The following is a 21,170-nucleotide window of genomic DNA, read 5'->3' as shown; positions in this document are numbered from 1 at the left end:
TCAGTGTAATTGGGGGAACAAATACAAAAGTACTGCCATGAATCAGAAGTAACCAGAGGGGCCTCTGAGGCTTTTGTTGACAGTGCTGAGCTAGACTATGGGGATCAGGGCTGTATAAGACAAGGTTTCTGTCCTCAGGAAGCTCATAGCTATTTCTAGTTCACCGGGCACAGGGAGTGACCTAAAATGTCTATGGATTTAGCAAATTATGGATACCCAGTTTAGCCTGGCTTAAATAAACTGACATTAGCCTTTGGATTTGAAACAGGAAGAAGAAGAGTAATCTTTTGCTTCAGTGTTCCAGTGACTTCCCTGCACACTTAGGATAAAATCCATAGCACTGGGCCTGTCATGATCTGGTCTCTGGACACCCCAGCTTCATTCTCCTATCACCCTAACTCCCTCTTCTCTCTCCACTAGCCACACTGGCCCTCTTGCTATTCCTCTGCCTAGAATCTTCTGTCCCAGATATCACATGGCTCACACCCTCCTTTCATCCAGGACTCTATGGCACCCCCTTCTTAGCCCAGGAGGCTTTTTTACCCCTTTAGGAAGTAGAATTCCCCATGCCTGGTCATTTTCAGGCTTCTTTTGCTTTTTGACTTTTCTTCCTTATGTTCCTCATGAACTGAATATGTTTTGGGGTGGGGGTGCACGTGAGTGTTTGGTCTGTCTCTTTCATACCCCTGCTACAATGAGGCAAGCAGGAACTCCATTTTTTCAGTATTTCATTCCCAGTGGACAGAAAAGTATTTGACAAAATACTTTAGTCACAATTAAAATCAATATTTATTGTTTGAAAGAAAATGTAATCATCTGTTAATTGATAATGTTTAGTACAAATATTGGGGGCAAAGAGTTTTAAGTTTAATAAACCCCAGAGTATCCTGAAAAGCTACTTTTTTTCTATCCATAATTTGACTTTTCTCCATCACAATTCCTTACCTAGATTTCTAAGTCTGATCATTCGTTTGTACACATCTGAAGCCAAATATTATGGATGGGCATGAGGTTTTATACACCCAAGTGCATTTATAGATACATTTGGACATACAAAAAGTATATAATAAGTATATATACAATTCCACAATATATATTATATAGTATGTACCCCATACTGCATAGTGTGTATATATATTCACACATGTTACACTATATATTTATATATAATCAAACTATATATCACATATTATATATATATATAGCCAGTTAGCCGTATACTCACAAAATTATCATTAATTGAGGGAGAAGAAAAAAGGAAGTTTGGAAGACTTTAAAAGAAACAGGATTTCAGGGGCATCTGGGTGGCTCAGTTGGTTAAGCATGTAACTCTCAGGTCGTGATCTCAGGGTTATTAGATGGAGCCCAGGTCAGGTTCTGTGCTGGGCATGGAGCCTGCTTGAGATTCTCTCTATCTCTCTTCCCCTCCTCCCCGTCTCCCTCACTAAAAAAAAGAAATAGAATAAATACATAAATAAAATGTCAGTGCTTTCAAATCCATGGGAACACAACTAGCTAAAACAATAAAGCCATTGACCCCAGGTGGAAACTACTCAAGTGACTGCCTGCATGAATGAATGAGTGAATGAATGAATGTATGAATAAGAATGATGTTTGCCATTACATGTAGGGAACTGAGGACTCTGTAGCACTCTATAGCACTGAATAATTAGTTTTATTAGGAACCTAATCCTCATGGCAAACTTGTTTGCATGACTGATTTGCTTGGCAAATGCTTTCTTTACAGAACTAAAGTAAACTCCAGCTCAAGCTGTCCCAAGGCTATTAGATTTCAAAGTAATGGAGTCTCAATTTCCATATGTATTTTCAAATCATTTCAGTAGTTTCATGTTTCATGTATGACTTCTTACCTCTGCCTTAGAGAGCTCACAGCTTTATTGGGGAGGGTATTCCTAAATAATCTTTTACTTCACAGAGTGGTTAAGTACAAAAGCTACATACACCAGATACACCCCAATGAGAAAATCTAATGAGGTTATTCTTAGTGCCATGGAGACTATGGAAGAGAGTTTTGGAATAGGCAGGACTTTCCATCCTCACTCCCAGCAGGGACCTGGGCACTGGGCTTCCCCAACTGATTATCTTCCGATGCCCTTTTCAATCTTGTCTTCCTTGCAGGGGGAAGTTGTGGGTTATAGAGCTAATTGGCCACATGATTAAAGCATCCTCCAGACTGTGGATTCAATATTTCTTTCTGCATCTTCTGTGTGAGTGTTTCCTGAGCTGGGTTCTATTTTATTGCATATGCTCATCACATGTTACCTTCAGGACCCCGGCCTCAGGCAAAATTCCTATGAAGATGCTGACAGTGACAAAGGCTTGGGCTCAACCAGGGCAGCCCTTGTTCCTGGTGACAAAGTGCCCTGAGCATGGGCAGGCTGATGATTCCTGGAAACTTCTCTGTAGCACAGGATTGCAGGCCCTGCATAAAGCTCAGGGTAATAAGTAGAAGCACAGGGAAGACAACTACAAGGATGCATGGGAGCAGCAAAGACACCTTCCCCAGGGACCCTTGTGGCTTGGAATTCCTGGTCCTTCAGAGAGTTTCTAGCATAAACCTTCAGTTAAAGAGACAGATGACACATTCCATTGGCTGGCACTTATCAGCAGCTCGGGGGAAGAATATCAGAGGGAACTGTCAGAAAATGACAGTGTCATGGTTCAGTCACTGACTGAATGAAAAATACAGTGGTGAAACAACCAGGCCTGAACTTAGCCTTCCTGTCTTCCTTTACCTTCTCCCTCTGCTGCTCCATGAAAGATGAATGAAACCAAAGCCAGAGCTGAGAGCAGACAGAAAGAAGCTCTGGGAATGCCGTTGTGGGAGTCCTCCAGGCCAACCTGGGAAGGGGTGCGTGAGCCTTGGAAGCTCTTGCACCTCAGCAAGGATGCTGCAAACATTTTGTAGCTACCCAGAAATTTGCTGTAATTCAAGCCGCCCAGACAATCACAGGGCTTAAGTGGAGGGAGCTCTGGCTTCTCTCTCTCTTTATCTACCTTTTCTTACAAAATAAGGATGATCATAGAAACTTCTGGCTCTTTGAGATTTGCAGGGTGCATCAGGAATAGCAGCCTTGCTTTGACCACAGGTAAAGCCCGGGCCAAGAACCTGATCTGCCCTTCCCCAGCTGAGTGGCATTAATCAAGCACCTTCCCATCTTTGAGGTTCTGTTTCCTGAAATGCCAGATAGGGGTAACTACCCTTACTGTGCAGAGCCCTTGCCTGGATTAGAGATAATTCTTATATGGCTCCCCAGACATAGCTACTAACATGAGAAATGCTTCATCATTGGTGGCCATTTGAACAGTTATTTATTTTTCTCTCATCTTGCCTTCTTTTATTTCCTCTCTATATTATCTATTGTGTGTAATACAGAGGAGAATCTACAGCAAATAAAGCATCCTCCACATTCTCTCCTTATTGATTTAAGTCCACAGTTGCCTGAATTTATAACACTTTATAGCTTCTACTAACCCTGGCTACCAGTAGTATCTCCCTCCAATAACCTAAGGGAATCATACTATACATTGTTTTAATTAAACAAAACTGTAACTGTCTTTGACCCCCTTCTGCATTTTTCAGATTACCAAAGGGAAAATAAGATACATGTTGATAACAAGTGGGTACTCAATCCCACAGTATTCTTGGGAATATAAATTGGTATAAAGTTGATATGTTGCAGAAGTCAATATGGCAAAAGCTTAAAAATATGTGCACTCTTTGCCCTGGCAATGGCACCTCAAGGAATTTATCCTAAGGATATAATCAGCTTTGTTCTCAAAGATCTATGTGCAAAAAAAAAAAAAAAATGTTTTTGCGGCATCTGTATTGGAAAAAGGGGGAGAGAGAGAGAGAGAGAACTAAATGTCCAAAATAGATGTGTTAATTTTAAATAATCCATTGTGGTATGTCCATATACAGAAGACTTTGTTGTTAATAAACATTATGGTATAGAGTCATATTTACTAATATGGAAAGATATATATACCATGTGTGCGTGTGTGTGTGTGACAAATAAGATAATAAAACAGTATCACTGGGATCTCTGGCTTCAGCAGGTATGGGAGAGACCTGCTCACCTCTTTCATACAGCAGGTAGGTAAAGAGGAGATGGATTCTACTCATCTCCCCCTTCTTTCTGTGGTCTTCCCCATGGGGAAGGGGTTGCCTAAATAATTAGAAAGATGAGGAAAACAACTTTTCAAGTATGTGCCTATTAACGACTGAATGTTAAAGTCCCTCCAAACTGTATATGTCGCAAACTTAACCCTCAATATGATGATATTAGGATGTGGGCCTCTGGGAGGTGATTAGATCATGAGGGTGGAACCCTCATGAATGGGATTAGTGCCCTTCCAAAAGGGACTCCAAGAAGGTCTTTCACTCTCTTTCTGGCATGTGAGGATATAACAAAAAGTGAGTTGTCTGTGACCTGAAGAGGGCCTTCACCAGAATCCACCCATCCTGGCACACTGATCATGGACTTCCAGCCTCTGGAACCACGAAACATAAACTTCTGTTTTTTTTATAAGCCTGTCAATCTGTCTTATTCTGTTACAGCAGCTCAACAAATGTAGTATGCTAGGCCCTGGCTCTGGAATTCACGTGCCTACAATGGTGTGCATTGTTGTCTCTGCCTCTGTTTCTGTGAGGTAAGCCCAACTGAGTCAGTGCTTGTCCCTGCACTGAGGGGTGTGAGGTTGGGGCCACATCTCTATGGGGCTATCTGTCTGTAGTCCCACCCCCCACACAAGCAGTGCCTGGTCTACACTACATTCTGCAAGCCAATCCACCAAAAAAATGTTGACACAGTCTGCACATGCCTATTGTCTCCCTTCATCTACCTCATTTGATTCATAAACCATGGGGGAAAAGGGGATTAATGATTATTCTCAACCCTAACATATAGACAATATGTTTTCACTGTGTTTTTGTGAATGTGCACAAAATGGGAATGTACACAAAATATCTGGATTGCTGCACAACTAAATCCAACAGTCAAGTCTCTGGGTGGTGAGATTATCTGCATGCAGGAGTTATGATTATTATAATTATTCTATTTACACCATTAAAATAGAAATAAAGTGATCCTTTGAGATTCTTTCTCATTGCAGTGCAAATTTAGACCTTCTCTGCTGGGATGGAAGCTGTGAAGGAGGAAAGAAATAAGACCCCAGTGTTTGTTGAACACCTAATGAGTACTAGGCACAGTAAAAGGAGTGTAGAGTACATTTTTCTTGCAGTCTTCACATCAGCCTTATTAATTGAGGATTTTCGTGTAAATTGCTCAGGTGCTGAAATTGCTAGTGGAAATTTAGCAACTTGCACGAGTTTCTATAAATAGTAGGAGGCAAAGTTACTCTAGTATGGCCTGCCTCAAATCCATGCCCACCCAATTGAATATACTCAGGGAATTCAACACAGCTAAGATAAAAAGAAAGAAAAGAAAAGAAAAGAAAAACACGTACAAAGGCAATAGTATTACCAAATTGATATCACATAATACATAGACTAAAGGAAATCCATAGTCTGAATGAACAGGATCCCATTTTTCCTAAAATTCCATCAAACCCAATCCTTAGAAAACTAGAAGCAACACAATGAAAAGAGAGTAGGTTAGTTTTCCAGACACATGGACTCTGAATCGTGCCGAGAGTGACAGGTGCAGGCTTGAGAGCCAAGACAGAAAGAAATATGAACAAGTATACACACTGAGCCTCTCAAGCAGCACCATCTAAGAACGCCGGGAAGAGGGACAGCAACCAGTGCCTCAGATCTAATCAGCCCTGTGAGCATGGCTGAATCCAAGGAGAGTACAATAATTGATTTTCACAATGATAATCCTGAGTCATCAAGAAAAGGTTACATTTTATGTTTAGAACTCTCTGTTTAAGAAGGCAGGGAAGCATGTAATCCATTTGAGAAAGATTTTCATTTCAAATCGTTAAAAATTCTTTGAAAACATTTTTGGTGCTTAAAGGGATAAGTGACAGTTATCTGGAAAATTCACTTATGTGGAACAAAGTCTTTCCTAAAGATTCTAGATCACTGAGGCGGCATGTTATATTTAGTTAGGCTTCTATCACTTCTCCTTTGTTGACATTCCACTGTCTAATCTTCTCAAGCCTTTCAAAATTCCTAACCTCCAAGCATGGGATTGTAAATTTCTTGAAATGACAGATTGTGACACCATTCTTAGATATTCCACACCCCTATGATTCTCAGCTTGTGTGTGTGTGTGTGTGTGTGTGTGCGTGCGCACAGCACATGCCATGATACAAATAATGAAGATATTCACAGAAATGACGGAATCCCAGGGCATCCTTGAGCTTTGACAAAATCCTCTGGACATTCTGCAAGAACCCTTTTCTGTGTGGTAAGCAGTCATCGAAGTTTTGTTTTGTTTTGTTTTGTTTTGTTATTTTTTTTTTCCTAAGAGCAAACTTTATTTCTAAAAAGTTATTTCCACTGAGGCCTGCACTTTCCAGGCAACATTAGTACTGAAAACACACAGGGCTGTCCCTGCCTGCCCTGCTGGCCCCTTTGCCTGATACCACTTCCCTCTGCATCTCTTGTCCTGGACATAACTCATTGTTCTTTGGTGAATATGCCAAGATCCTTCGTGCTTTCTCATATTCTGGGAAATGTTCCCTTTCCCAGAAACACCCCTTCCCACCTCTACATCGTCTATGTCTAGTTCAATGCTCTCTCCTAGTGCTATTAATCTCATAAAACTTCTCATTCTCTCAACTATTGAAGGATGTGTATTGTCACAATTTTCTTTTTGAAGATGAGGATGGAACCTTGAGAGGCTACCATGAGAGGCTTCCTTCAGGTCACATCTGGGAATCAGAGCCAGGATGAGTACATCCCCAGTACTCTCCTGACTTCATTTCTTTCCACTGCACAGTGAACAACCATCACTGCAGCTCCCTTGTGGGAAAACACCCCTCTCCTTGACATTCCATGTTTTCCAGGCCTATCTGTGGTTACCCTGTGTGACTCATGCCAAGGAGTGGGGGCGAGCCTTACCTGGCGTGTTGAGCAGGCGGGACCTTCTGCAATGGTAGGCTACCTCCTGCTCACAGTGCTCTGAGCCATCAATCATGGCTTCCAGTTGCTCCATGCTGCCACCATAATCCAAGGCCATGGTATAGGGCTTCTTGGGGTCTGCACCCTGCACACGGGTCAGCTCTGTGTTATTGTGCTGAACTGATGTCCAAATCTTGTCCTCTGTCCAGAAAACATAACCCAAGGAAGGAGACATTAGAAGGATGGTCAAAAGAGGATCATACTTATATAACTCAATAAAGCTGGGGGTGGAGGGGTGGGGAAGAGGATCACCCAAGCAATGTGATGCTTGACTCAACGTGGGGCAATCAATCCACCTGAGTGCTCCACTCATGCAAATGAAAATGACCAGAAAATTTCTCTTTCTCATAGAGTTTCACCCAGAGTTAGTATGGGGGTTAATAATCATAGGAACTAAATTTGTGGAGCCTTTATGCTAAGCATTTAATGTCCATCATCTCATTTTAAACTGGCATTGCATAAATTGGAAGGAAGTTAGAAATGAAGGGGGGGGAATCAGAATGGGAGATGAACCATGAGAGACTATGGACTCTGAGAAACAAACTGAGGGTTTTAGAGGGGAGCGGTTGGTGTGATGGGTTAGCCTGGTGGTATTAAGGAGGGCACATATCGCATGGAGCACTGGTATTATATGCAAACAATGAATCATGGAACACTATATCAAAAACTAATGATGTAATGTATGGTGACTAATATAACATAATAAAATAAAATTAAAATTAAAAAGAAATGAAGGAAAAGTGAATGAGCAGGACTGAGCAGCTTATCCATGCGCAAGTGACCAAGCAAGAATAGGAACACAGGGTGTCTGACTGCAAAGCCCAGGCTTCTAGCTACTAAGAACACACTCCCCCACAAGACAAATACTAGCGTAGATAACTGTGTCAGAAACACAAGTGTCACATTGAATGTTTGCTGTACACAGATCTCCATATAGAAAGTACCTGTAAAATATACCTAATTAACAAAGATAAGATTGTATGATCCACACCATTTACACAAGGCACTTAACCGAAGTTCCTTTTTTTTTTTTTAAATTCTCTATGCTTCCTCTATTTGCCAAAAAATTATTTTAAGAGGTTTACAATAAAATAACATGCAGAGATGAGGGCCTTCACATTAGGTTTGGAGGACACATTTTACCTACCACAGGTAAGAACAGGAGGTGAGGAGAGAGGAGAGAAATTTTCTAGGGCTCAGTTTTATTATCAGAAAAAAGAAAAAAAAAAAAGAAAAATACAGCAATCCCAGCAGTAGGGCTGTTTCTATGGACTAGCAGCCAAACATATGAAGTTGCAAGGCACTATCTGAGATCTATCAGACATTCTGTACTAATAACCTAGACTAAAACATTTACTGCAATTGGACATAGAATTTCATTCTGAACATGCTCACAAATAAGCATAGAAGGAAATAGGAAGACTCAAAAAGCTTTTGTCATCCGAGACTCTTGCCCACATATTAGCATCATTACTCTTCATAGATTCTCAGAGCTGAAAAATAACTAAACATAGCTATCATGTGGTTTCCCTCCTACTTCACCCTCCTAGTTTTTATAAAGGAGGAAACCAAGGTCTAGGAAGTATAGAAATGACCCAAAACATATCTATTAGACAATAGTGATGAGTGCCCACACTAAAAGTAACTATTATTAATTAGTACTACTTAGAAGCAGGATCACAGCTGTCAGCATATTTAGCTAAAAAGGAAAAGCACAGGCAACCGAGTTCCCCAGTTTTAATACTTTCTCTACCCTAACTCTATATGTGACTTTGGAAAAGTAACTTTACTGCTTGCACTTATGTTTCACTATATTAGGAGAGGGGAGAGGAAGAAAGTTTGGTTTCCATTATCTCTAAAGAATTTTCCAAATCCAGAAAAGGAAATATTTCTTGCAACAAAAATAGTAAACTCTGTTCAAGCATTCTGATTCATCTTCAGCCTATTTCCTAAAACCAGCCCAGTGATTAACCATGTCTCTAATGTTTAATGGAGGCAGAATTACATTTTCTATAAAGTTTGAAAAACAAATCAAAATGAAGGTTATTAGGTTCTGACTTTGAAAGTAATAATAAGACATTAATTATAATTGGTAAAAATAATAATATTATACAAATAGCTAACCCGTAACTCCAAAAATGTCGGTACTGATATAGACAAACTCTGATAAATTACCAAAGAAAAGTAATTATTTAATAACACAATAGATAGAAAGAGAAATAAAGACTGACAGTTTTGAAATATCCATGGTATGTAGAAGAAAAGAACCACCCAGTCTAATGTATAGATGCTGTGTTATTGTTTCATGTGAGGTCATTTTTATACCTTATCTCTGGACACATAACAATCCACCATGGTAGATGTCAATATAGATAGATAAATATATATGTATGTGTACATATATATATATATATAGAGAGAGAGAGAGAGAGAGGGAGAGAGAGAGAGAGAGAGACATAAACACAGATACATGGAGCTATAGATATATGAAGGCTTAGAGAGAAAATAAACTTGTCCCCAGGCTCACTGTGTCCAATCTGATGCCAGAAGTGGTCAAAATAGTATCATTAACAAATTTAGATTTCCTTCCAAATACACACAGATTCTTATATCCATATATCCATTCATCTGATTATTCATACATTCATTCATTGATTTGCTTATTCTTTTACTCACTGACTCATTTTGCCAGAATCAGAGTCTATCTTTAGCAAGATGGAAAAGGAAAATGTGTAGGAGAGACAACCTTTCATCTTAAAGCCACTAATGTTGCCAGCACTGCCTTCTGGAAACTGAGGGTGAATGGAAGTTCTAACAACTCAACTATTGGCACTTTTTGATATATGCACATATGCAGAAGATATGAAGGAATAATTAAGAGCTCTGAAGTGCTCCCCATGATTCACAAAGTTATCACAAGCCCTGAAAACCCAGTATGAGCAACAAGAGGAGAGATGATTACATGAAACCTAGAGCCTCTTAGCTGGATTTCCTTTCAAACATGCCCTTTGTCCTCTGATTATTTTTTCCTCCTGGGATATAGCAAAAGAAAGACTGAAAAGAAGGAGGTATTTGGATACTATTTCTTCTTGCTTTCTGTTTTATTTTCTCCCCTCTCATTTTCATTGGTAGCAGGTGCAGATTAAGTCCTACACTCTGACAAAACATTAAAGGCTAGGGGTCAATGCCACTCAGGGAAGTTGGCCTTGGGGCCTGATGCTCCTGATGTCTGGTCTAAGATGGGGACATGTGGTTTTAGCTAGGGAATGTGTATGTGAAGTTTAGCTCTAAGGATTTTCAAACAATATTCATTTTGAACAGTCTTTTAGGTGGATGTTGGTGGGAATCCATTCATGGATGTACACCTGTTTTTAACTGAAATTGAACCCATGAAGCTAAATGTTAAAGATGGTTAATTAAGTCAATGGGTGTGTGGATATTTATGGACACAGATTGGGCTCTGCAGTTAGAAGATCTGGATTTGTGTGCCACCCCGACACTTACTGGTTAAGTAGCCTTGGTCAAATCATTACTTCTCTAAAGTTCAGTTTCCTCATCAGTAGTATCTGGAAAGCAGAAATGATACCAACTCTATAGGATGGTTGTAAAAATTAAGTGAGGGGGTTTGTGTGAGAAGGTCCATTGTTAACTGAATGTCTAGGGCTTCAACGTGCCATGAGACAGCCTGACTTTAGAAACCTGCCTGTCTGATTGGAAACTGTTCTGCTACATGTGAGCAGTGAGGCTTTGGGCAAGTCATTAACCTCTGAAATTTCCACTTTGGAAAATGGGATATTAATATCAACCATTTTATCCATGATAATATAGTGATTCAGCATCATGTTTCACATGGACATATAATAGGCTGTCCGACAGCAAAAAAGTAAAGAATCTATACATTGAGAGTTTTCTATAACATGAGGCTGAGGACCTGGACTTTTTTTTTCTTAGGGAATTGAGAGTGGGGAGCTCATCCAGAAAATTAAGTTAACAAGTGGGCTGGACTGCAATTTCTTGTAATATAGCTGCTGTTGTGTAAAATTACTTGTTACCATCTTGTTCAATTATCTTTTCACTTTGGAATAGTTTCATGTGTCTCTATACTTATATGTGTCCTTTTCATTTCCTGAAATTTTGTCAATGGAATGTGTTGCTTAGTCCTCATGATCCCAGAGATCTGAAAAAACACTGCTTCTGATACTATTTTTTTGCTACTTGGGTTATTTTCTATTATTTCTTAATGTATCCTGCCATTCACTCCCATGATGAGAAGTATAGCCCCATCTTTCTAACTTGTTCAAAGGAATACATGTATTAAATTATCCAAGACAAATTCTCTGCTTAAGGGAAAACTGCATTTGGAGACTTTTGAAGGGGCAGCAGGAATTTATTCAGTTTACTAAAGATCTTGTTAATTTAAAGTAACAGTAAGGGCTCCTGGGTGGCTCAGTTGGTTAAGCGACTGCCTTCGGCTCAGGTCATGATCCTGGAGTCCTGGGATCGAGTCCCGCATCGGGCTCCCCTCTGAGCGGGGAGTCTGCTTCTCCCTCTGACCCTCTTCCTTCTCGTGCTCTCTATCTCTCATTCTCTCTCTCAAATAAATAAATAAATAAATCTTAAAAAAAAATAAAGTAACAGTAATTATATATTTGCTTTTTTATCTAATATATAGTTTGCAAATATTTTCTTCCATTTCATAGATTCCATTATTTTGTTGATGGCTTCCATTGCTGTGTAGAAATGTTTTTAGTTTGATATAGTCCCACTTGTCGATTTTTACTCTTGTTTGAACTTTGGGTGTCATAGTCAAAAAATGATTGCCAAGACCAATGTCAAGGAGTAACTTCCCTGTGTTTTTAGGATTTTTATGGTATCATGTCTTATGCTTAAGTTTTTAATTTATTTAGAGTTAGTTTTTGTGAGTGATACAAATAGGGAACCGATTTCATTTTTTTTTTTTTTTTTGCATGTGGCTGTCCAATTTCTCCAGCACCATTTGTTGAAGAGACAATCCTTTCCCCATTGAGTATTCCTAGCTCACTTGTCAAACACTAATTGAATACATCTGTGGGATGTAATTCTGGGCTCCCCATTCTGTTCTATTGGTCTATGTGCCTATTTATTTTATTATTATGTTATGGTAATCACCATACATTAAATCATTAGTTTTTGATGTAGTGTTCCATGATTCATTGTTGGCGTATAACACCCAGGGCTCCATGCAGTACATGCCCTTTTTATTTTTATTTTATTTTATTTTATTTTATTTTATTTTATTTTATTTTATTTTATTATTTATTTGACAGAGAGAGAGACAGTGAGAGAGGGAACACAAGCAGGGGGAGTGGGAGAGGGAGAAGCAGGCCTCCCACTGAGCAGGGAGCCCGATGTGGGGCTTGATCTGAGGACCCTGGAATCATGACCTGAGCCGAAGGCAGATGCTTAACGACCAAGCCACCCAGACACCCCTATACATGCCCTTTTTAATACCCATCACCAGGCTAACCCATTCCCCCCAACCCCTCCCCTCTGGAACCTTCAGTTTATTTCTCAGAGTCCATATTCTCCTATGGTATGTCTCTCCATCCATTTTGCCCCCCTTCATTTTTCCCTTCCTGCTATCTTCTTCTTTTTAACATATAATGTATTATTTGTTTCAGAGGTACAGGTCTATGATTCAACAGTCTAACACAATACACAGAGCTCACCATAGCACATACCCTCCCCAGTGTCTGTCACCCAGCCACCCCATCCCTCACACTCCCTGCCACTCCAGCAACCCTCAGTTTGTTTCCTGAGATTAAGAATTCCTCATATCAGTGAGGTCATATGATACATGTCTTTCTCTGATTGACTTATTTTACTCAGCATAATACCCTCCAGTTCCATCCACATCGGTGCAAATGGCAAGATTTTATTCTTTTTGATGGCTACATAATATTCTGTTGTGTGTGTGTGTATATATATATACAAACATCTTCTTTATCCATTCAGTAGTTGATGGACATCTTGGCCCTTTCCACAGTTTGGCTATTGTGGACATTGCTGCTATAAACATTGGGGTGCATGTACCCCTTCAGATCCTTACATTTGTAAGGTAGGGGTAAATACCCAGTAGTGCAATTGCTGGATCATATGGTAGCTCTATTTTCAACTTTTTGAGGAACCCCCACACTGTTTTCCAGAGTGGCTGCACCAGCTTGCATTCCCACCAGCAGTGTAGGAGGGTTCCCCTTTCTCCTCATCCCTGCCAACATCTGTCGTTTCCTGACTTGTTAATTTTAGCCATTCTGACTGGTGTGAAGTGGTATCTCATTGAGGTTTTGATTTGGATTTCCCTGATGCTGAGCAATGTTGAGCACTTTTTCAGGTGTCTGTTGGCCATTTGGATCTCTTCTTTGGAAAAATGTCTGTTCATGTCTTCTGCCCATTTCTTGATTGGATCATTTGTTCTTTGGGTGTTGAGTTTGATAAGTTCTTTATAGATTTTGGATACTAGCCCTTTATCTGATATGACATTTGCAAACATCTTCTCCAATTTTGTCAGTTGTCTTTTGGTTTTGTTGACTGTTTCTTTTGCTGTGCAAAATATTTTTATCCTGATGAAGTCCCAATAGCTCTTTTGTGTGCTTGCTTCCCTTGCCTTTGGCTATGTTTCTAGGAAGAAGTTGCTGCAGTTGAAGTCGAAGAGGTTGCTGCCTGTGTTCTTCAGGATTTTGATGGACTCCTGTCTCACATTTAGGTCTTTCAACCATTTTGAGTCTATTTTTGTGAGTGGTGTGTGGTGTAAGGAAATGGTCCAGTTTCATTCTTCTGCATGTGGCTATCCAATTTTCCCCACACCATTTGTTGAAGTCTTTTTTCCACTGGACATTCTTCCCTGCTTTGTCAAAGATGAGTTGACCATAGAGTTGAGGGTCCACTTCTGGGCTCTCTATTCTGTTCCATTGATCTATGTGTCTGTTTTTGTGCCAGTACCATACTGTCTTGATGATGACAGCTTTGTAATAGAGCTTCAAGCCCAGAATTGTGATGCCACCAGCTTTGCTTTTCTTTTTCAACATTCCTCTGGCTATTCAGAGTCTTTTTTGGTTCCATACAAATTTTAGGATTATTTGTTCCATTTCTTTGAAAAAAGTGGATGCTATTTTGATGGGGATTGCATTGAATGTGTAGATCGCTGTAAGTAGCATTGACATCTTCACAATATTTGTTCTTCCAATCCATGAGAATGGAACACTTTTCCGTTTCTTTGTGTCTTCCTCAATTTCTTTCATGAGTATTTTATAGTTTTCTGAGTACAGATTCTTTCCCTCTTTGGTTAGATTTATTCCTAGGTATCTTATAGTTTTGGGTGCAGTTGTAAATGGGATCAACTCCTTAATTTCTCTTTCTTCTCTCTTGTTGTTGGTGTATAGGAATGCCACAGATTTCTGTGCATTGATTTTATATCCTGCCACTTGGCTGAATTCCTGTATGAATTCTAGCAGTTTTGGGGTGCAATCTTTTGGGTTTTCCACATAAAGTATGATATCATCTGCAAAGAGTGAGAGTTTGACTTCTTCTTTGCCAATTTGGATGCCTTTTATTTCTTTTTCTCTTCTGATTGCTGTGGCTAGGACACTTAATACTATGTTGAATAGCAGTAGTGATAGTGGACATCCCTGCCGTGTTCCTGCCCTTAGGGGGAAAGCTCTCCATTTTTCCCCATTGAGAATTATATTCACTGTGGGTTTTTCATAGATGGCTTTTATGATATTGATTTATGTACACTCTATCCCTATACTCTGAAGAGTTTTGATCAAGAAAGGATGCTGTACTTTGTCAAATGCTTTTTCTGCATCTATTGAGAGGATCATATGGTTCTTGTTCTTTCTTTTATTAATGTATTGTATCACATTGATTGATTTGTGGATGTTGAACCAACTTTGCCAAAGATTTTGAGCAGTTGTGTTTTCATTTTCATTTGTTTCCATGATTTTTTAAAATTCTTCTTTAATTTCCTGGTTAACCCATTCATTCTTTAGTAAGATGCTCTTTAGCCTCCATGTATTTGAGTTCTTTCTGACCTTCTTCTTGTGATTGAGTTCTAGTTTCAAAGCATTGTGGTCTGACAATATGCAGGGAATGATTCCTATCTTTTGGTACCAGTTGAGACCTGATTTGTGACCTAGGATGTGATCAATTCTGGAGAATGTTCCATGGGCACTAGAGAAGAATGTGTATTCTGTTGCTTTGGGATGGAATGCTCTGAATATATCTGTGAAGTCCATTTGGCCCAGTGTGTCATTTAAAGTCTTTATTTCCTTGTTGATCTTTTGCTTAGGTGATCCATCCATTTCAGTGAGGGAGGTGTTAAAGTCCCCCACTATTATTGTATTGTTGTCAATGTGTTTCTTTGCTTTTGTTATTAATTAGTTTATATAATTGTCTACTCCCATATTAGGGGCATAGATATTTACAATTGTTAGATCTTCTTGTTGGATAGACCCTTTAAGTAGGGTATAGTGTCCTTCCTCATCTCTTATTATAGTCTTTGATTTAAAATCTAATTTGTCTGATATAAGGATTGCCACCCCAGCTTTCTTTTGGTGTCCATTAGCATGGTAAATGGTTTTCCACCCCCTCACTTTCAATCTGCGGGTTTCTTTGGGTCTAAAACGAGCCTCTTGCAGACAGCATATCGATGGGTATTGTTTTTTTATCCATTCTGATAGCCTGTGTCTTTTGATTGGGGCATTTAGCCCATTTACATTCAGGGTAACTATTGAAAGATATGAATTTAGTGCCATTGTATTGCTTGTAAAATGACTGTTCCTGTATATTGTCTCTGTTCCTTTCTGGTCATGTTACTTTTAGGCTCTCTCTTTGCTTAGAGGACCCCTTTCAATATTTCTTGTAGGGCTGGTTTTGTGTTTGCAAATTCCATCAGTTTCTGTTTGTCCTGGAAGTTTTTTTTTAATCTCTCCTTCTATTTTCAAAGACAGCCTAGCTGGATATAGTATTCTTGGCTGCATATTTTTCTCATTTAGTGCTCTGAATATATCATGCCAGTCCTTTCTGGACTGCCAAGTCTCTGTGAATAGGTCTGTTGCCAATCTAATGTTTCTACCATTGTAGGTTACAGATCTCTTGTCCTGAACTGCTTTCAGGATTTTCTCTTTGTCTCTGAGACTCATAAGTTTTACTATTAGATGTCGGGGTGCAGACTTATTTTTATTGATTTTGAGGGGGTTTCTCTGTGCCTCCTGGATTTTGATGCCTGTTTCCTTCCCCAAATTAGGGAAGTTCTCTAATTTGCTCCAATATACCTTCTGCCCCTCTCTCTCTTTCTTCTTCATCTGGGATCCCAATTATTCTAATATTGTTTCTTCTTATGGTATCACTTATCTCTCGAATTCTGCCCTTGTGATCCAGTAGTTGTGTATCTCTCTTTTTCTCAGCTTCTTTATTTTCCATCATTTGGTCTTCTATATCAGTAATTCTCTCTTCTGCCTCATTTTTCCTAACAGTTAGAGCCTCCATTTTTATTGCACCTTAATTAATAGCCTTTTTGATTTCGACTTGGTTAGATTTTAGTTCTTTTTTTTCTCCAGAAAGGGTTTCTTTAATGTCTTCCATGCTTTTTTTCAAGCCCAGCTAGTATCTTTAAAATAATCATTTTGAGCTCTAGTTCCAACATCTTACTAATGTCCATATTGATTAGGTCCCTGGGCAGTCGGTACTGCCTCCTGTTCATTTTCTTGAGGTGATTTTTTCCATCTTGTCATTTTGTCCACAGGAGAACAGATGAATGAGAGAACAAAATGCTAACAGGCTAACAACGACCCCAGAAAAATATACACTAAATAAATCAGAAGAGACCTGAAACTGGGGGAAAAGAAAAGGAAAGAAAGAAAAAAGAAAAAAAAAAGGAACAAGAAAAAGATAACAAAAAACAAACAAACAAAAAAAACAAAATATGATCATGCCTCTGCATAGATCAGTGCCACACACTAGATTTTGGGCATATTTTTGTCTGTTAGATGAAAGTTTTAAAGAAAGAAAACTTTATATATGTATAAAAATATATTTAAAAGAAAGAAAAACTTATTTTAAAGTTTTAAAGAAATAAATTTTAAAGAAAGAAAAACATGTATAAAATAAGGGTAAATATGATGAAGGGATGGAATATGACTGTAAAGATGAAAATTATAAAAGATTTTATAAAAGGGATTGATAAGAAGTTGGTTGAAAAAAGAAGGAAGAGGATTTAATAAAAAAAAGGGGGGGTGGGGAGAGAATGTGATCAGGCAGGAGACTAGAATAAAGCCATAAACTATAGATTTAGTGTATATTTTGGTCTGGTAGAAGAAACTGTAACCCAAAATTTTAAAGAGAGAACAACACACACACACACACACACACACACACATATATATATATATATATATATACACACATATATACCAAAAATCAGGTTAACTACAATGAAGCAATAGAATATGACTCTAAAAATGAAAAATAAAAAAGATTTAAAAAAAATGATTGATAAGATGTTGGATGAAAAAGGGAGAAAGAAAAATTCAAAAAAAAAAAAGAGAAAGTTAAAAAAAAATAACTCTGAAAGACTCAAGAATCATGGGAAAAAAGCCAGGAATTCTATGTGCAGTATTCCCCTAGTGCTGGAGTTCTGCCGTTCTCATTGATTGGTAAACTTGGTCTTGGCTGGCAGTTCTTGCTGATCTTCTGGGGGGAGGGGCCTGTCGCAGGGGTTCTCAGATGTCTTTGCTGGAGGCGGAATTGCCCTGTCCTTGCCAGGTCCCAGCTAAGGAATCTGCTCGGGTTTGTTCTTGGGAGCTTTTGTTGCCTGCAAGCTTTCCCTACAGCGTTGGAGGATGAGAGTGAAAATGACAGTCTCCCAATCTCCACCCGGAGGAGCTGAGAACTTGGGGCCCCCATTCCTCAGTGAGTCCCCAGAGAAAAGCAGTCAATCACTCCCCTCTCCCCAGTCTCCGGCCACACTCAGTGCTCACCCGGCCTGTTGCCGAGTGTTTCTATCTCTGGCAGAGGACCCCGTTTGGAGTCTCCAGTCCCAGTAGATCCATGCGGTGCGCTCCCGCGCTGCTCCTCCCCGGGAAGGAAGGGGAGTCTCCCCCAATCTGCCACTTGTTGGGTCCCTCCTGGAAGAGCAGTGGCCCGATTGTGCTGCAGATCACAGTTTATGGCAACCCCAAGCTGAGAGCCCACGCCTTTGTTCCATCTCTGCAGCCGGCTTCCCCGCTCCCATACCTGGGAGTTCTGCCGCACTCAGGCACCCCCCATCTTTCTGTGACCCCAAGGGTCCTGAAGCCACACTGTCCCAGCAAGTGTTCCACCCCCCGCTTAGCCCCTGGAGCGACGTCCCTCAGCAGAGTCGACTTCTTAAAATTTCCGATTTTGTGCTCCACTGCTCTATCACTTGACAGTAGCGGCTGACGGAGACCCCCTTCCCCCGCCATCTATCTTCCCGAATATCGCCTCGGACTCACTTCTCTGCATGTCCTACCTTCCAGAAAGTGGTCGCTTTTCTGTTCAGAGAGTTGTTGCTATTCTTTTCTTCAAGCTCCTGTTGAGTTCATAGGTGTTCAGAATGGTTTGATCCCTATCTAGCTGAATTCCTGGGACCAGATGAAATTTAGGTCTCCTACTCCTCTGCCATCTTTCTCCTCCCCCCCATGTGTCTATTGTTTATGGCAGTACTATACTGTTTCAATTACTAGAACTTTGAGGAAATAGGGAGATGTTGTTTAGGGATGCCCAATGTACTGGCATGAGTGTGAATGAGCTCATGGCCCAGGCCCTCAACAGTTATTTGCCACTATTATACATAAAGGAGTTACAGGCCATGGGGCATCAAGGAGCATACGTGATAAAATTCTAAAGCATCATTTCACAGACGTAACAATGTATTTTATGGAGACTAGCAAAGCATTTCTCAGACTACATTGTGAATTTAGGTTTGAAGTCTATCTTCCCGTTAAAGCTACGAGATCTCCCAGAATATGAAGTATATCATTCATTCTTATGTTCAAATATGTGCCCAGCTAGTGCTGTGCCATCCACAGGGATACCTGTCCAGAAGGAAAATGCATTGCCTAACTCTCTAAAATCTTGCCATTGTTTTGGTGAAGATTGTGTACACCAGAATGACAAATGTTTCAGGCTATTATAAGTATTCTTGAGATTAAAAGTAAGTGAGGCTAGGGGTGCCTGGTTGGCTCAATCTATTGGGCATCTGCTTTTGCCTCAGGTCATGATCCCGGAGTCCTGGGATCAAGCCCCACTTTGGGCTCCCTGCTCAGCGGAGAGCGTGCTTTTCCCTCTGCTCCTCACCCCACTCATGTGCACTCTCTCTCTCTCCCTCAAATAAATAAATAAAATTAAAAAAAATAAATAAGTGAGATTGCGCAGGGGTCTGGTGGGGGGTCAGGGTTGGGAGTGCATGTTACAGGAGCTTGCCCAGCAGGGACCACAATGTTTTCCTTGAGAATGGACGGGTCTAAAGAAGTCTTTCATCCTCAGACCACTAGAGCATAGGCTGCCATCGAGCACTTCTTAGGACTTCAGGAAATCATTGTCAAGCGATGAGATTAGTTAATCACCACCATTTGTTTTCTTTCAGGTTCTTTCTTCTAGCATTTCCAAAGCAGCTCCTCTATGCATGTGTAGTAATCCAAATGTAAAAGAAGTTTCAAGTTATAAGATCAACATACACACACACACACACACACACAAACACACACACACACACACACATTCAATATGATCACCAACAGTATCAACAACAAGAGAAAAGAAAAAGAGGTTGCACAAAGCGCCAGCAGAGTAGTAATGATAGGATGCTCTAGAACATTCTGTATCTTCATCTCTGTTGTGAAATTTTTTCCAGTCTTCACCCCAGAAAGACCTCTATGAACCCTCATCCTGGGTCTCTACATGACCTGCTGGTTCCTCTTGCTCTCATTTCAGAAGCTGTAAACTGTTTACATACAGAGCCACAATTTAATTTTCTTTCATGTTTTTTTCTCTCATTTTATCTGATTGCTATTATTATGATGATCATTATTATTAATAATAATAGCAGTAATTATAGATGATGTAAGCTGTTCTATCTGTTACCATGGAAATCACCACTCAGAAGAAAGAACAAACAAAAGGAAAGTTAAAAAAGGAGAGAGAAACAAGAAATAACCCTGATTAATAAGACCTCATTCTACACACATATCTGTCTCTTTGTAGGGCCAAAAAAATGTGCAATTTTTCTATCACAATGCTTCGGAGGAAGGGAAGTCTACAGATTGTCAATACCCTGCTTAATTGAACTTAAATCACTGTGGGGAGCTGCTTATAGTCCTTTGAAAAGTGTGCCAATTCACTTATGCTCCTACTGTAATAAAGCAAGTCTATATTAAGGTCCCTGGGGTCACTTCTGGTACAGTTATCTATGTTGACAAAGTGAATTTTCTGTGCCAAGGGTAAAGACAGCTTAAATAATCCTCAAACTATTGCCTGTACTACTCATTTGCCATCTACACATGTACAGCCTAGTGACATCTCTTGTCATTTTGCATTGATATTTATTTAATTTTTCATATGTTTGTACCTTATCTTTCCATTTGAATCACGGGCAATGACTGCTGAGTAAATATCAGCTTGGGAAGGGCTTCTCTGGTTAATGGAGGCAGATGCAAGGGAGAAAATCAAGGCACTGGGATTGGCAGGCTCGGTCGACACTACCAGCTCAGATTTCTGAACACTTGCAGAGACACTTCACCTCCCCAAGCCTCAGTCTTCTCATCTGTAAGCTGGATATAACCCACTTGCAATGATGATGTGAGAATGAAATAAAATACACAGGGGGGAGCTGAGCCCAGAGCTTGGGTACCAAACAGAAAATCAAAGTCCACTGCTATCACCCCTCCTGATGAAGCCACTTGGGGAGCATCTGAAAGGATGATTTCATTATCAGAAATAGTTATGGGAAACTGTGCTGAAGGGGTCAACGCTATGTTCTCTTCAAACTACCAAAGGAAGA

The 21,170-nt window shown here is 39.9% G+C and overlaps 1 protein-coding gene across 2 annotated transcripts in view; it reads right to left on the bottom strand.

Moving 5' to 3' along the window:
* CNTNAP5 (contactin associated protein family member 5) overlaps positions 1-21,170 on the bottom strand; it is an 855,278-nt gene that overhangs the window by 249,191 nt on the left and 584,917 nt on the right. For both annotated transcript variants that reach the window (XM_028101360.1, XM_028101361.1), the window contains exon 13: positions 7,055-7,255. In XM_028101360.1, the coding sequence (XP_027957161.1) occupies positions 7,055-7,255 (201 nt within the window). The remainder of the gene's footprint in view (positions 1-7,054; positions 7,256-21,170) is intronic.

The sequence above is a fragment of the Eumetopias jubatus genome, unplaced genomic scaffold (genome assembly GCF_037043125.1).
Source record: "Eumetopias jubatus isolate StellerSeaLion01/CBP00866 unplaced genomic scaffold, mEumJub1_p1.0 scaffold_3, whole genome shotgun sequence".
NCBI lineage: Eukaryota > Metazoa > Chordata > Mammalia > Carnivora > Otariidae > Eumetopias > Eumetopias jubatus.
The sequence above is the reverse complement of the archived record's forward strand: the minus strand, read 5'-3'. Positions and strand labels throughout refer to the sequence as shown.